The sequence below is a fragment of the Centruroides sculpturatus genome, unplaced genomic scaffold (assembly GCF_000671375.1).
Source record: "Centruroides sculpturatus isolate CEXI.00-Female unplaced genomic scaffold, Cexi_2.0 scaffold1237, whole genome shotgun sequence".
NCBI lineage: Eukaryota > Metazoa > Arthropoda > Arachnida > Scorpiones > Buthidae > Centruroides > Centruroides sculpturatus.
Window position 1 is genome coordinate 453 of NW_019385374.1, and position 16,714 is coordinate 17,166.

The following is a 16,714-nucleotide window of genomic DNA, read 5'->3' on the forward strand; positions in this document are numbered from 1 at the left end:
ATAGTATTATGATTGCTGATAGCAATACCACTGAAAAAAAACCACTATTTGATAGCAGCTGTTTAGAATTGAATTTTAAATTTTTTATTATTCATATTCATTAATAATGGAAAAACAGTTTACATATGATGCTGAATTCAAAAGAAAAATTATATTGTGCCAAAGAAATTGGAAATTGTGCATTTAAAAATTTCTTAGAGAAAAATGCTTTTATCAAAACTTAAAAAACAATAAGAACAAAAATAGTGCTAATTAAAAAAGCATTTTTCTTTTCTCTTTGACAATTTGAAGTTATTGTTCATTTTAAAAAATTTTATCATTTATTTTGATATATATGTATAAAATTTTCAATATAATTATTTTTAATGTATTTTGTAGAGTTTTTCGTGTTATTAACATCGATAATGAGGAAAATAAAGCTAAAGGCTGTTCCAATATACAATCTCATCATCCATATTCAGTAAGCAATATATGATTTTAATTGTAGAAATGATTTTTATTTATCCAATGAATTATTTGAATTTTAATTTGAATATTCACAAAATTAAAAACTGTTTTGAAAATTAATTAATTAATTTTTATTTTATTTATTTATTTTTCCTATTAAAATAGATCAATATGAGAATAAATTATTTTTAAAATAATACAAAACAAATGAAAATTAACCATTTACATTAGAACATTGTATTATATTTTTAAATTTTTGGTTGTCTGAGGATGATGAACATAAATTCATTGTAAGCAGTATTAATGCTGCACTCAGTGTGCTTAAACTTCTTTTTATATGATATTTGGTGTGAGGTTCAAGCTGTATTGTATATCAAATTAAAAAATACAACTGAATGACTTAAAAGACTTTACTGTATAAAAATATAATACAGTGGGTGATTGTTTAACGAACATAATCTGTTCCAAGACTTTGTTTACTATCCGAATTATTTATTAACCGATTATCAATTTACCATAGGTTTTTATGGGAATTTGATTAATTTGTTCTGGAGACCATCAAAAATAAAAAAATATATACTTTCTTACTACATTTATTTATATATAATACACAGTCTTATACACATATATACACAGTCTTGCATTTTTATTAGTCATGTTTTTTTCCGTTTGTGGGGGTTAAAGAATCCGTCTAATGTCGATCGCTTTTCTCTCTCCTTCAGAATTTTTTAGACGTAATTAATAGCATTGTAATTATAGAGATCCCTAAGCCTATTAACCTCAACCTGGTTTGAATGCCATTCTAAGACCATTGTTCTGATATCCTCCTACTTCTTCAAAAGATCTTTAATAGCAGATATCAGCATTAATCCTCTTTTTCATAAGAAAACATATCTCGCCGACTTTCTTGATGTTCTTCATTCAAGAGTTCTTGGCATTCTTCTATTGTCAGATCAGTTTTAGGTTCCATTATGAGCTCTTCAATGTTCTTTATTTCTCAGATGTGATTTTTGTTACTCCTTAAGCTGCTTGAGTCTTCTTGATTATACAGTATCTTTCTTTGATAAGATTGAACTGTGGCCTACTATACATCTGTTCAAGCCATACTGCTTAGTGACATCGGGAATCTTCTTCCTACTCTCTACCTTTGCTATTGTGAGAGTCAAAATTTAGTTAATTTTATAAAATAAATTTATTCCTTACCTACAAAATTGAAATATAGAGGCCGTGGGAATTTTATGTCTTAATATAAACATTCTCACGAGGAATCCGTGCATAGTTTACACTTACATGCAAAATTCATCATATTGTTGTCATTCTAACACCACCTTTAACCTCACACCTGCTAAAACCATTGATCACCTGACTAATTTTCCCACCACAAAAGATATAAAAGCCCTCCTCCTTCCCCTCTCGGGAATCACTGATCGTGAGTCGAAACGTCGAAATTGGACATCGTCTTCCCCATCGCAGGCCTACCCCACCATAGAACCTTGTGCCACACCCCGAATCCATTTGGACGATATTACGGAAGAATATCCCACTGATATATGCAAAGAGGTATGAACGCATATTTGTAAACTCTCTCTCTGCCATCCGCGCAGTAGCAGGATAGGTTGTTATAACAGAACTTAGAGTAATTAGGTTTGTAATTTTTTCGTAGATGATTGTAATAAACTCTTGTTTTGTTTTTAAATAGTGTCTTTACTCGACTTAGCCAACATCTTATCGTCGACCCCTCTGACTCTCCTCCACTCATGTAACGCGTAACTGAACATAAATACCATCCTTGACAAGAAAGTAGGTCACTGACCAACTGTCGGAAAGGAGAGGAATTCCCAACCCCCGGCAGCTCACACTATTATACTCTCACCTTTCAAAAATAAAAACTGACACAAAAACTTAAATGAGTGTCCACCCGACAGTCTCACAAATACTATAAAAGAATTGTTTTTGTCAGAAAAATAAAAGGCTGGAATTACAAGGGAGAGTTTCAAAGTTCGGAGGAATACTATCTGATCAATATATATCGGGTTGGACATTGATGTCAATGGTATTCATTATTTTACATTGCTTCCTCTCCTGTTTGTTCTTTGAGGTGTTTGTTATCCGAACATGTGTTCGTTGTCTGAACATAAAAATCTTTCACAAAAGTGTTTGTTATCCAATTTGTTTGTTAACCAATCGCCCACTGTAATTGACAATGACAAAAAATACTGAATAACAAATTATACAACATAAAATAAACTTTTCAAATTATTATGATTGATTATTCCATTTTAATATTTTTGTAAGTAATTTTCTAGAGAAATTACCAGTACTAGTACTAATGAGTATCACCACTAAACCGGAAACCCAAAGGTTTAGTGGTGATACTTATTTGTAAGTAATGCATGTATAGTGTTTATAATAGTATGTATTAAATTTAAGCTATATAAATTTGAGTACACAAATTCATTTAAATAGTTTATTATACTCTATAAAGTTAATAATTTTTTGTAAAATTTTGTATCATATTATTAAAACAGTGTATTATTGAAGAGATTTTTAATTGCTCTATTTTAATAATGAAAGTATTCTTTTAATCATAACACAGAAATGTTAATTTATATCGGGTGTCAAACTGGCAGTCCCGATGTAATTTTTTTGTGGCCCATGGCCACGATACTCTGAAATTAAATAAAACAGCTTACAGATCAAGACTAACATAAACATCTATCTGCCATAATGAAGATTGTTTGTTCTCAGTCTTTGAATCCATGCTGTATTGTATATCAAATTAAAAAATACAACTGAATGACTTAAAAGACTTTACTGTATAAAAATATAATACAGTGGGTGATTGTTTAACGAACATAATCTGTTCCAAGACTTTGTTTACTATCCGAATTATTTATTAACCGATTATCAATTTACCATAGGTTTTTATGGGAATTTGATTAATTTGTTCTGGAGACCATCAAAAATAAAAAAATATATACTTTCTTACTACATTTATTTATATATAATACACAGTCTTATACACATATATACACAGTCTNGTATTTATATTTTCAACAGTTTGGATATTTTAATATAGTTTAATTTTATTATGTATTAATTTATATAATTCATTTCTTGTTGGGATCACTGGCTATATTCCAATTAGCCGATTCTTGAAAATTCCATAATCCCGTGTCTGCAGATTATTTTATGCTACCAGTAATTCAATAATCCTAAATTTAGGGTTTAATTATATTTATTTTGGTTGATTACATACATAAATAGATGCATTTCAGACCAACTTATATTTTATGGCTTTTTGTCAGTAACTAAAATTATTAAGAGCTAGGTATAAGTACAAAATTAATTAAAAATAAAAAATAAAATAAAACATAATAGTAATATCTTACTTTGTATTGAATCAACNCCATGGCCACGATACTCTGAAATTAAATAAAACAGCTTACAGATCAAGACTAACATAAACATCTATCTGCCATAATGAAGATTGTTTGTTCTCAGTCTTTGAATCCAGATATCGGAAAACTAGGAAGAGGAAGTTAACACTGGCAAGTTTCCAGTCGGGCAGATCTACATAGGGACTAGTAGGGCTTAAGCCCTATTAGCCCTATGTAGCTCATTGTTAATAAAAAAGTATTAAAAATTTATGATGATAATTTAATATTTGTGGACCCTTGACACTTGAGGGTCCACAAAAATTAAATTAAATTATCATCATAAATTTTTAATACATTTTCATTAACGATGAGCACTTATCATATAGTAAAAATAGTTAATAAGTTAGGTTAGGTTTGGCAAAAATGGGGTCCCATTGGACTTCAATAAACCTTAGGCCCTGAAAAACCTAGATCTGTCTGTTTCCGGTGTAAACAATTTATTTTAGATTTATAAATACGAACATTAAATAAAATAAATGTTTAAATAAAAGTAATACTATATATATATATTGTTGAGTTGCATTCACTGAACTACATAATGTGTTTTAATTGCCCTATCTATATTCCTGCATTCTCACTTCAAATTATAATCTTAAGAAGATTTGTAAGTGTAATGTGGCCCGTGGGAATTTTACCAGTCGCATTAATGGCTTGTTGTTTAAATGAGTTTGACACACCTTATTTATATTGTACAGTTTTAAACATTAATTGCCTAAAATGCATTTAAAAGCATAGGCAAAGTATTTTGATAAATTTGAAAATAAGAAATTTAAAATTTTGTCAAAAGATTAATCTATTGAAANTTACTTTCAGAATTGTACTACTGTTGATTTTTTTGGGAGTTATGTAGATAATTATTTAATAATTTATATCTTAAACATAACACTAAACCTGGAGTTTTATTTAATATTTCATCAAATTTAATCATAACCAATTCAGCTAATTTTGGTCCTATTTTAGATCCCACATTTATATCTTCCAGTTGTATAAAAAATTTTCTTGCTATTTCAAATAATTATGATCATATGAGAATTTAATCAGTTCAGTTAGCCAATTATCAATTTGAGTAGTTCATTCAATAGTATTAAGGTTGTATTATATTGTCTTGGATTATATGAGATAAATGTAAAAAATGTGATTCTTTATTATATATTTTGCATAGACTAATATGTATACTAACATGGTTTATTGACAACAATATAAAAATGGATCATTACTTTAATGAAAAAATAGTCAAATCTTTAGTTTAGATTTTGAAGATAATATTTAATTAGAACTATATAATAAATTTAATTTTTGTTTTCTTTATTTATTTTTAGTTGACATCAAATTGTTCTATTAGTACAAGTTACAGTTCTATTGTGAGCAATGATGATGGATTTCTAAATGAACTTGATGATAAATTTGTAAGCAAATATCTTTATTTTTATCATACACAAAATAGTTTACATAAATTATTATATTTATTATTATAATGTTTATGTGTATTTTAATATAAAACTTCAGAGTTTGTCATTATTAGAAATGCTTATTTGGTTTTTTTTCTATAACTTTACCTAGTAATTAATTTAATATTATTATTCAAAATCATAATCTGGAAAATGTTGTTTGCTTAAATTTTTGATAAATGATTTTTTTCATGTAAATTATAAAATAATAATGCAAATGTGCAATGAAAAATTAAAGAAAATTTATTTTACTTTTGATATTTCATGTAAAATTCAATAAATCAAAGAAATCAAATAAAGAATAATAATTTAACTTATTGATGTTTTTTATGTAATTAAATTGTATTATTTCATATCTAATAAATAATGAACAAAATACACCATTCGATTTAACTTAAAAGCTGGAACAATTGGTGTCAGCTTTTAAGTTAATTTAAATAATGATTTATTCATAGGTAAAAAACAGAAGACTAAAACAGAATAAAATTTTTTATGCTAATAAATTTCTTTGAAAGTAAAAAGAAAAATTTTATTAATTTTTAGATTTGGCTTTTGCTCCCAACATCATAAAAAACTGTTATGTCTTTTATGATGTTGAGAGTGGCTATCTTAAGTTACAGTCAATTTTATATTGTATATTCAAAATAAATAATAATGAATTTTAATTGTATCATTAATAACCATTAGAATGTTACAGAATCAAACAACAGTTTAAATTAAAATAAATCAGATGATTATGTGAGAATGCAGTAGTATATTCATATAAATTAAACTTGACTCATCCAGCAATCCAGCAAAAACATGTTTTTGCTGGATTATTGGGAGAGTCAAGTTTAATTATATACGTATAATCTACTTATTAACAGCGTAGTATGTTTATATGTTATCAAAAACAACATATTAGTTTTTATCAAATATTTAACTTATCAACACAAAATATTAAATCATTTAAGATGTAGCAGATTATTTAGACATAATTTTATCGTTCTCTTTTTTTATGTGAGATTAAAACTTTACAGACAAGGTACAGACATTCCAAGAGACTTTCTAATTTCAGAAGACCTAAGCAAAGTAGTAGTTAAATGAGTAGAGAATCCAATGATTGCTCTATTTAACAACCACTGGATAAAATTAGATGAATTACTTATTATATGGAGGGATGAGTGACAGATAAATGACATTATGAAGGATTAATATATCCTTCATAATGTCATTTATGAAGGATATATTCTCTCTGGCATTAAGCTTAACATTTACTAAATTAACAAGTCTGTAATTTACCAGTTTAAATACTACTGTAATTGAAATACATGAAGATAAGAAAAAGTTTAAAGAAATTGAGAAAATAATATACAGTGGTACCTTGGTGCTCAAATCATTCAGAACTCAAACAATTTAGTATTCAAACACATTTTCAGGGGAAAAAATTGCATGATTCTTGACTTGAACAATCACAACCCACTGGAANCAGAAGACTAAAACAGAATAAAATTTTTTATGCTAATAAATTTCTTTGAAAGTAAAAAGAAAAATTTTATTAATTTTTAGATTTGGCTTTTGCTCCCAACATCATAAAAAACTGTTATGTCTTTTATGATGTTGAGAGTGGCTATCTTAAGTTACAGTCAATTTTATATTGTATATTCAAAATAAATAATAATGAATTTTAATTGTATCATTAATAACCATTAGAATGTTACAGAATCAAACAACAGTTTAAATTAAAATAAATCAGATGATTATGTGAGAATGCAGTAGTATATTCATATAAATTAAACTTGACTCATCCAGCAATCCAGCAAAAACATGTTTTTGCTGGATTATTGGGAGAGTCAAGTTTAATTATATACGTATAATCTACTTATTAACAGCGTAGTATGTTTATATGTTATCAAAAACAACATATTAGTTTTTATCAAATATTTAACTTATCAACACAAAATATTAAATCATTTAAGATGTAGCAGATTATTTAGACATAATTTTATCGTTCTCTTTTTTTATGTGAGATTAAAACTTTACAGACAAGGTACAGACATTCCAAGAGACTTTCTAATTTCAGAAGACCTAAGCAAAGTAGTAGTTAAATGAGTAGAGAATCCAATGATTGCTCTATTTAACAACCACTGGATAAAATTAGATGAATTACTTATTATATGGAGGGATGAGTGACAGATAAATGACATTATGAAGGATTAATATATCCTTCATAATGTCATTTATGAAGGATATATTCTCTCTGGCATTAAGCTTAACATTTACTAAATTAACAAGTCTGTAATTTACCAGTTTAAATACTACTGTAATTGAAATACATGAAGATAAGAAAAAGTTTAAAGAAATTGAGAAAATAATATACAGTGGTACCTTGGTGCTCAAATCATTCAGAACTCAAACAATTTAGTATTCAAACACATTTTCAGGGGAAAAAATTGCATGATTCTTGACTTGAACAATCACAACCCACTGGAACAAATTTTTAGTTAATAACAAATATTTTTATTTTAACTTTATTATTTTAAGAGTATATTTACTCTTAAGCTATAAAATAAAAATTAACTTTTTCATGGCTGACAAAATTATTCTATAAAAGTGAGCAATTTAAAAATAAGATGAAACCTTAGAGCTAGTATCTTCATCAGACAAAATTATGCTTAGTCCAGTTTGTTTTTTCACTTAATGCAGACTGAACACAATCAACATGTTTTGCAATCGTTCAAAGTTGATGAAGTATTTTAATAATACGTGTCTGTGACACGTTAAGATTTGTTACATGTTCACGAATTGTTACACATCAATTTTTTTTAACAATTTCTTTTTGCAGGTTTTCTTCATTGATAGCTTTTGGGCACTTGTCTGTTGTATATCATTTAGTTCAAAATGCATGCTGAGTTTACAAACTTCTTGTTAAATTGTGTTAAATTCTAGTTTAAATGATTAACCCATTCCGCACCCCAAGAGTACAATTAATCTAATTTATATTATTTCTTATTGAAAATATTTGTTTGGTACTCAGACTTCTGGAATGAATTAAGTTTGAGTATCAGTGTACCACTATATCGCAAAAATATGTAAAGTGCATTACAAAGCAATGCAAACACTAAGATTGGATTATTAAAGGTGGTCTAGGTTGGAACTCCTAGTATAATAATATAGATATCTTTTCCATATATTATGTTTTGATTTATTTTTATAATAATAAAAAAAAAAATATGTATTGCTCAATAATATATTAAGTTCTTTCTGTAGTAGACATTATTAAATACAATATTTAATATTCAGTTTTCAAAAATATTTTATTTTATATATATAAGACTATATCTGTTGTCTTTATTGATTGGAATAAAATTTTAAACTGCATGTTAAATGCTTATAAAATTCATTTATAAATATTTAATAACTTAGAAATGGATTTTCTATGATTTAAATGGATTAAACTTAGTAATTTCAATAAATTAAAAAAACAATGAGTATAGAGGTAAGAATCTAATATGAAATAAAACTTTATTTTTATTTATGCTATGTTTTTATAGTAATACTTAATCAACATAATGTAATAAAGCTGAGTTTTACTATAAAATTTAAATATATTTATACTATATTTTCATTTATGCTTTTTAATTTTTTAGGATGAAAATTCAGAAATGCCATTCAAGTATACAAATCTTATCACTAAGCCTTTAAAAATTTCAACTTCTGAAAATTTAGAAAAAAATATAGATGCTAGTACTTTTGAGTCATGTTGTGTAAAATCAACATTACAGCAGAATGAAGTAATTATTTTATATTTACTCTTAAAATATAAAATAAAAATTAAATTTATATTGTTTTAAATTTACTTTTCTTACTCATGTTTTATGTTGTTCTGCCTTATTTCCAGTTTGTTTTGTTTTTTAATGTATTAAGGCTAGAAATTTAAATTCAGAGTTATAAACAAAGTTAACAATTTACAGTATTATTTTCTAAATGTCTAACTGTTAGTATTAGAATTTTCTTCAATATCTTATTGTTAAAATAATATTCCAATATAATGATGGGTTTGAATGGAGTTATGCCAATATTTAAAAAATAATTTAATATTTCTTTATTCTAACATATAGTGTATGAGCAATTATTTACTGTGACATTGTCACAATGCCAGGCTTCAATTTTTCATCACAATGCATTTACATTTAGTAGTGTATTGCCCCTGTACATCATACTTTTCCACTTAAAAATAAAGTCATGCTGCTCTGTTTAAGAGAAAATTTTTGAATTGAAAAAGTATGACTTCTGACCCAAAGCGGAAGTTTATATATAGTTAATCACATCCTCCTGGTCCTGGTTCCATATATAGTTAATCACATCCTCCTGGTCCTGGTTCCATATCTGGTCTTGACTTTCATCTATCTAACACATTCTTGAGATTAAGGAAGGACAGACAATAGTAGGAATTTATAGGTCTACAGTTTTTTCAAATTACAGCCCAAAAATATGTAATTTTATCTTTAACTATGAGGAAACAAAATAATAGTTGTTAGTGTTTTTTGTTGACATGAATGAATGCCTAGTAGATTTGTACAAATATTTTAAATATACATATAGTTTATCAAGAATATTAGATTTACATTATTATATATTTATGCAATAAACAATTAGATATTATGCCATTCCTGGAAACTAAAAGTTTTATTTTTATTATTATTGTTTTATCAAATTACTCAGTAATTATTTTGTAACATGTAAGATTTTTAATTATTACTTTAATACAAAAATTTTAATTAAATCATTAATTTTTATAAGATTCAAAATATGAATAGGAAATGTACAGTAAATCATAAATAAAGTTCAGAAATATATAGAAAACATTTATTGAAATTAGAACTGAATTACTGGTAATTGAAAAATAAGTGTAAGTGATATTGGCTATTGTTTGTAGTCATAATAATTTATTAAAATAAGCACTTTATATATGAACAGTCTAATAATTTCTGAATCAGGTACATGATTTTTAGTACTAGAAGATTATACAGATTTTAACCTTTTCAATACAAGCCATTTATTTGTATGGGAATAAATATGATTTAGAGGCCATGAATTTATATGTTCTTATAGCTTAAATTTATTATATTGTAATTAATCTGTATTTATTTTTAATAATTATTTAAAATAATTATTTTATATATTGTAGGATAAAAAACTTGAAGAATCAAATTCATCATCAAGACATAATACTATTGAAGTTAGGACATGTAATAAACGTTTAGAAGCAGAAACATTATCTTGGCCTATTAATTATAAGAGAAGAAGGGATATGGTAAATATAAAAACAATAAGTGATCTACAAGTAATAAAAAATTAGTAAAAAATGTAATAGTATTATTATTATAATTATTATTATTAACAACACTCACCAGTTACCAACTTGCTGTGGTGAGAGAGCTCAGTAATTCTGATGACCACAGAGAGCTATGTCAGCTGGGACATCTGCTCCTGGTAGGGTCACCCATGCCAGTAAGATTTGTGGGGAGAAATGAAGCCAAGAGTGATTGAACCCATATCTGTGGAGACTTAATCATGTTAATACAATCTAAGTGTAATAATGGCCCAGGTTAACAAGGTCTGTGTTTACAAGCAAGGAGAGGCTCACATTCAAAAAATGTCAGTCTCCCTTGGCCACCAGTGGTGAAGGCATCACTGGTCCAAGTATGGCTACTGCAATGCCCACACCAATTGTGGGAAACCAGCCTACTTTTGTTGTTTCTGAGGCAATCCAACCACAGACCACTAAGCTGGATAAACCATGCCAGTGGATGAAATGGACATCAGAAATGAACGAGTTTATCATCTATACTTACGTCACCATTACAAAACTCTAAACAGACATGATAAGGGTTATATCACTTGTTTTCATAATATTATCCTCATCTCACAGTCACTGTACAAAGGGTAGTTGATCAAAAAAGAACAATTATACATAACAACCTTATACTCACAAACAACACTAGAACATATCAAACAACAAATTACAGAACAATTACACCAACAAACAAATACTCCCAACATCAACAACAATCACATTATCCATCAGGATCATCAAGATACGTACATTGACAATGCTGTTCCTATCACCACTATTTTCACTGATACTGAGAATATCAACACTTATTCACTGCCTGAAATAGATTCAGGTTTAATTCATACTCTATCTCTCCTTTTTCCAGGAAGTACTCACTAAATTTACAGATGCTGACCCTGCACAACAGTCATGCATTCCCAAAATCAGCACTTCTAAACTAGTAGGGAAAACTCTGCATTATGTGAACACTTGCATATTACTAGATTGCACTCATTCTATTTCTTCACTCTCAGACATCTACACACTAGTCTATGCTGGAGCAGTCACAGTAGTGACCTTCCATGGACTAAAACTGCATCCACAAACAGAAGTGCACAAATCAAAAACAGTTCATAAGCCTGCCTGGCAAAGAAGAATAGAAACACAAATAAACAATATTAGACATCAACTAGACAGGCTAGGCACAATATGCCAATAACAAAACAACACCTAAATTAATGAAACAACAAAAAAAATTTTCAAGAAAATTAAAACACATACAAAGCAGGAACAACACAATGTCTACATCAAAAAATACATTGACACACTCAAACAAAAACTTGCAGCCAAAGCACAATGACTCAAATGTTACAAAATTTGCTCTGTATGGAAACAACAAAATAAATTATTCACAAACAATAAAAAAAAACTTCCACAGACAAATTAATATCAAATCCACTACAGATTTCCAACACAATGGCATGCCAACTGAGAAAGAACTCACAAATTATTGGTCTTCTCTTTGATCTACTGCTGTTAAGCACAATGCTGATGCAGACTGGATCAGAGAGGAAAGCAAAGACATGCAGGACATACCTAGAATGCACTGTGTTGAAATTAATACACAAGACATCCATTGCACAATGCAGAAAGCACACAATTGGACAACACCTGGTGTAGACAACATTCACAATTTCTGATACAAAAAATTAACATTCCTGCACCAGGAACTATCTAAACATTTAACTCATATCATCATCAATCTACAAGATAAGCCAAATTTTTTCATCAGGGCATAATCTACATTAAACCAAAAAACACCACTACCAAAGACACTGCACAGTACAGACCAATTACATGTCTTCCAACACTTTACAAGATTCTTACCTCTTGCATTGCAACAAACTTTACAATCATATTGATGAACATGACATTCTTACAGAACAACAAAAATGCTGCTGTAGAAATCACAAAGGTTGCAAAGAACAACTACTTGTTGACTGTTATCCTATGGCAAGTTCATAAGCAATGCAGAAACATAACATGGAATACATTGATTACAGAAAATAATTTGACAGTGTGTCTCACATTTGACTGCTGCACACACTTTGCATCTATAAAATCCATCCCCAACTCATTAGTTTCCTTGGTTCTACCATGCTCCACTGGAGAACAAGATTACATCTTAATTTCCATAACACTCACATGAAAACAAATCAAAAATAAGCACATCAAGCAAGGAATTTTTCAAGGAGATTCCTTGAGTCCTCTTTGGTTCTGCCTTGTGCGTAACCCTTTATCTAACACATTGAAAAAAATCACAATATGGCTATAGTATCAGACACAATAAAACAACACTGTTCACATTATCACACCTCATGTACATGGACAATATCAAACTTTATGCATCATCATCATCATCATCATCATTATCTCCTACAAACTACACACACATACTAAAATCGATATACAAATGGAGTTTGGTCTAGACAAATGTAAAACACTACACATTGAAAGAGGAGTTCTGAAGAAAGGAGATTTTGTACTCAGAAGTGGAAGTATTATTGAATCCATGGAAGAGGACAAGTTTTACAAATATTTAGGATTCTAACAGGCCAAACTTACAGAACATGCTCAGATAAAACAAAGGTTAACACTTGAATACCAGAACAGATTACATGCAGTACTAAAAAACTCACCTAAATGCAAACATACTATTAAAGCTATTAATATTTTAAGATGTCCCTGTACTTTTTATTCTTTTGAAGTTATACACTGGACATGCACAAATCTTGAGCAACTCTAAAGGAAAAAGGTAACAACACTTACTAAGCATAAACAATATCACTTGAAATTGTCTGTAGAAAAACTAACTCTTCATTGTAAAGAAAGTGGCCATGGTCTTACTAATATTGTTAACCTGCACTATAAATAAATTTAGACACTGCAGGAGTTTTTCCACAAAAAAACAAAAAGCATCAAAGTTACATAAAGCTATAACTGGCAGATAGCAACCACACACCTTTAAACTTACACTCTGAGCACCTGGACATAGTTCAACACATAAAAAAAAACATAAATACCATTAAGTAATCATGGGCCCTAAAGGCACTTCATGGCAGGCATGCCTATGACCTAGCTCAGGACTATGTTGACAAAACTGCATCAAACTCCTAGCTGACTAGGGCCAGGATTTTGATGCCTGTTTGGAGAGACTAAGGGTTTTATGGTTGCCATTCAAGATCAGATCATAAACACTAAAAACTACAGAAAACAAATCCTGAAGGATAGATACATCACTCACAAATGACTCTTGCAGAAAATGTCACATTCTGCCAGAAACAATACAACATATAACCTCTGGTTGCAAGATCTTAACACAAACAGATTATTAACATAGGCATAATCAAATAGCAAATATAATACACCAAGAAGTTGTACACAAACATGGATTAATAAACACCCAGATACCATACTACAATGTACTGCACATGCAGTATTAGAAAATGGCATACAAAATATACTATGACAGAGCCATAATCACAGATAAAATAGTTCATCACAATAGAAGACCCAATATCATTCTCTCATTAACAAATGCAGTATGATTGCTTAATATAATAGACATCTCTGTTTCAAACACTCATAACATAAACTGCAAAAATCAACAAGTACACTCCACTTGCTCAAGAAATAAGGCAGCTGTGGATGATTGATAAGTATTTATTGTACCTGTTGTCCCCTCTTCTACTTGTATTATAAGAAATACACTATACAAAAGTCTAGAAACATTAAACCTTAATAAAAACATATAAATGGCACTATAGAAAGTTGCAATATTGAACACACGTCACATTGTTAGGAAGTTTAGGAAGTGTTACATCAAACTTCTGTGTTGATATATGTGTCAACAACACAGAAGTTTGATGATGTAACACTTGTTTGTTTAAATTTTATCAAGTCATAGCTAATGTTAAATGAAAATAGGAAAATATACAAAAATACTTGAATTATATTGTAACAGATTAGATATTTACATGTCATAGAAAATAGAAGGATGCAGATTGTGAATTAAAATTAAAATTTAATGTCAAATACAAATTGGAAAAAACGAAAACACTTGAATTATAACTGAGGAAGGTTATATGGCCTGAAATGTACATATTAGTTTAATAAAATCTCAGTGAACTTTCCTATTGAAAACTGTGGTGTGACATGTCTTTAAAATTTATAGCAAATTACATATAGCTGTTTTGAAGATTTCTTTTATGAATTACAGTATAAGAAAAGTAGTATTTACAGGTTTGCCTCATAAAATGCGGAAGCTTAGTTAATTAGAGCTTACATAATTGGGGTTCTACTGTGTTGATTTAAAATACTAATGTGGAATAACTACATAATTCTAAGTTGACTTAAAATAATCTTATATATATATATGTATATTTTTTAAACTGAATATGCAGTTTCTTATCTTTATCTCAAAATAATTTAAATTCATTATTAATTGTCAAGTTGAATTTAATCAAATTTTAATAATTATATAGTAAAATTCATTTTAATTTTTTAATTTTGTTATAATCATAAGAAACTGTTTGAAAACAAATACATAAGTGCCCTTTCTAAGAAATATGATGATAAAAAGTAGTAAAATGATATTTTCCATTGCCTATACTTAATTGAATCAGTTGAATTCTGAAAGAGTATTCAATTCTTAAATTTATAGAAGTTTAAAAACAATATTCATTCACAATATTGAATGCTATATCTATTGTTGTGTTATATGAAATGTCTATTTTTCATTATTTTTCATGGCTTATTTTTCAGCTTATGTAAACTGAATACAATATGTAGATATGTTAATATATATTAACATATATTAATGAAAACATACATATAAATAAACAAGTATATATACATATAAACTTGTTTATATATATACAGTATATACCTGTTTGTTTATTAATAATTTAATGTACTCTGTGACATTCTTTTCTTAAAATCTAATATTTTTAGGAAATGATGTTATAAAGTAGTTTTATCCCATTATTTACATATGTAAAGATTAAGATGTTAAAGTAAATGGATTTATTATGTAGTGAAACTTTATTGTTATTAATATTAAAGTATTGAAGTATTTTTCAAATAAATTACAATAAAAATATTTATATTTTTAATATATTTGTTGTTAAAATAGAAAATATATTTTTAGAAAAATGATAAACATTGTAAAAGATCAATCTCGCTAAATGAAGTTGCAATAATGAATGCTGTGCAACGCTGTAAGTAGTTTTTATTTATTCTAAAATATAAGTAGTTAATAAATATCCCAAAGTTTGTTTAATCTTAAATAAATATTTATATTAAAAATATGCTTTTTATTATAAAACTTTGTTAAATAAAGAAGGAAATAAATTATTAGTTTATTTTTAAGAAATAGTTTTCATAATCAAAGTTCTTACAAAAACAATAAACTCAATTTTTACATAAATTATTCCAATGTTTAAAAAGTCATTACAAAGAACTACAAAATTTAACAACAGATATTTTCAGAAAATTATGAAATTATAATAAAAAATTATCATGGTTACCTCTATCAAAATTAACATTTGACTTGTATTTACATAAAGTGACCAGATTCTGAAATGTAGAAAGTGGGACTTTAGGTCAGGTGTTTCAACATGACATGATTAATCGTATGATCAATTTTAATTGATGATCATTGGTTTTCTCACTTTCTGATATTGTTGACAGATGTTACTAACAACCAATGATCATTTTACTTATCCACATATTTTATTCTTGTTTACAAAATAAGCAGCAGTAGCAATCCATGCAATGTATATTGAATATTTTTGAGTATAATCATAAAACAGTCCAAAAACAGGACATTTTTCAAATAGTTTAAAAGTGAGACTCTCCTGTAATTCGGCAGTCTGGTCACTTTAATTTACATGTTAATGGTTGCATTTCTTTACACTTGACAAATAAATGAAATAGTAAGAAAATATTCTCCTTACAAAAGTAACATAATTCTTTAAGATTAATGTTTGTTTTTGATTCAT

The 16,714-nt window shown here is 27.7% G+C and overlaps 1 protein-coding gene across 1 annotated transcript in view; it reads left to right on the forward strand.

Moving 5' to 3' along the window:
• Positions 1 to 378: 378 nt before the first annotated feature.
• Positions 379 to 16,714, forward strand: part of LOC111638279 (M-phase inducer phosphatase-like) — a gene marked incomplete at its 5' end in the record, with an annotated part of 34,480 nt that continues 18,144 nt past the window's right edge. The window contains 5 exons of the mRNA XM_023383954.1: positions 379 to 460; positions 5,207 to 5,293; positions 8,965 to 9,108; positions 10,506 to 10,631; positions 15,862 to 15,931. Coding sequence (XP_023239722.1) covers positions 379 to 460; positions 5,207 to 5,293; positions 8,965 to 9,108; positions 10,506 to 10,631; positions 15,862 to 15,931 — 509 coding nt within the window. The remainder of the gene's footprint in view (positions 461 to 5,206; positions 5,294 to 8,964; positions 9,109 to 10,505; positions 10,632 to 15,861; positions 15,932 to 16,714) is intronic.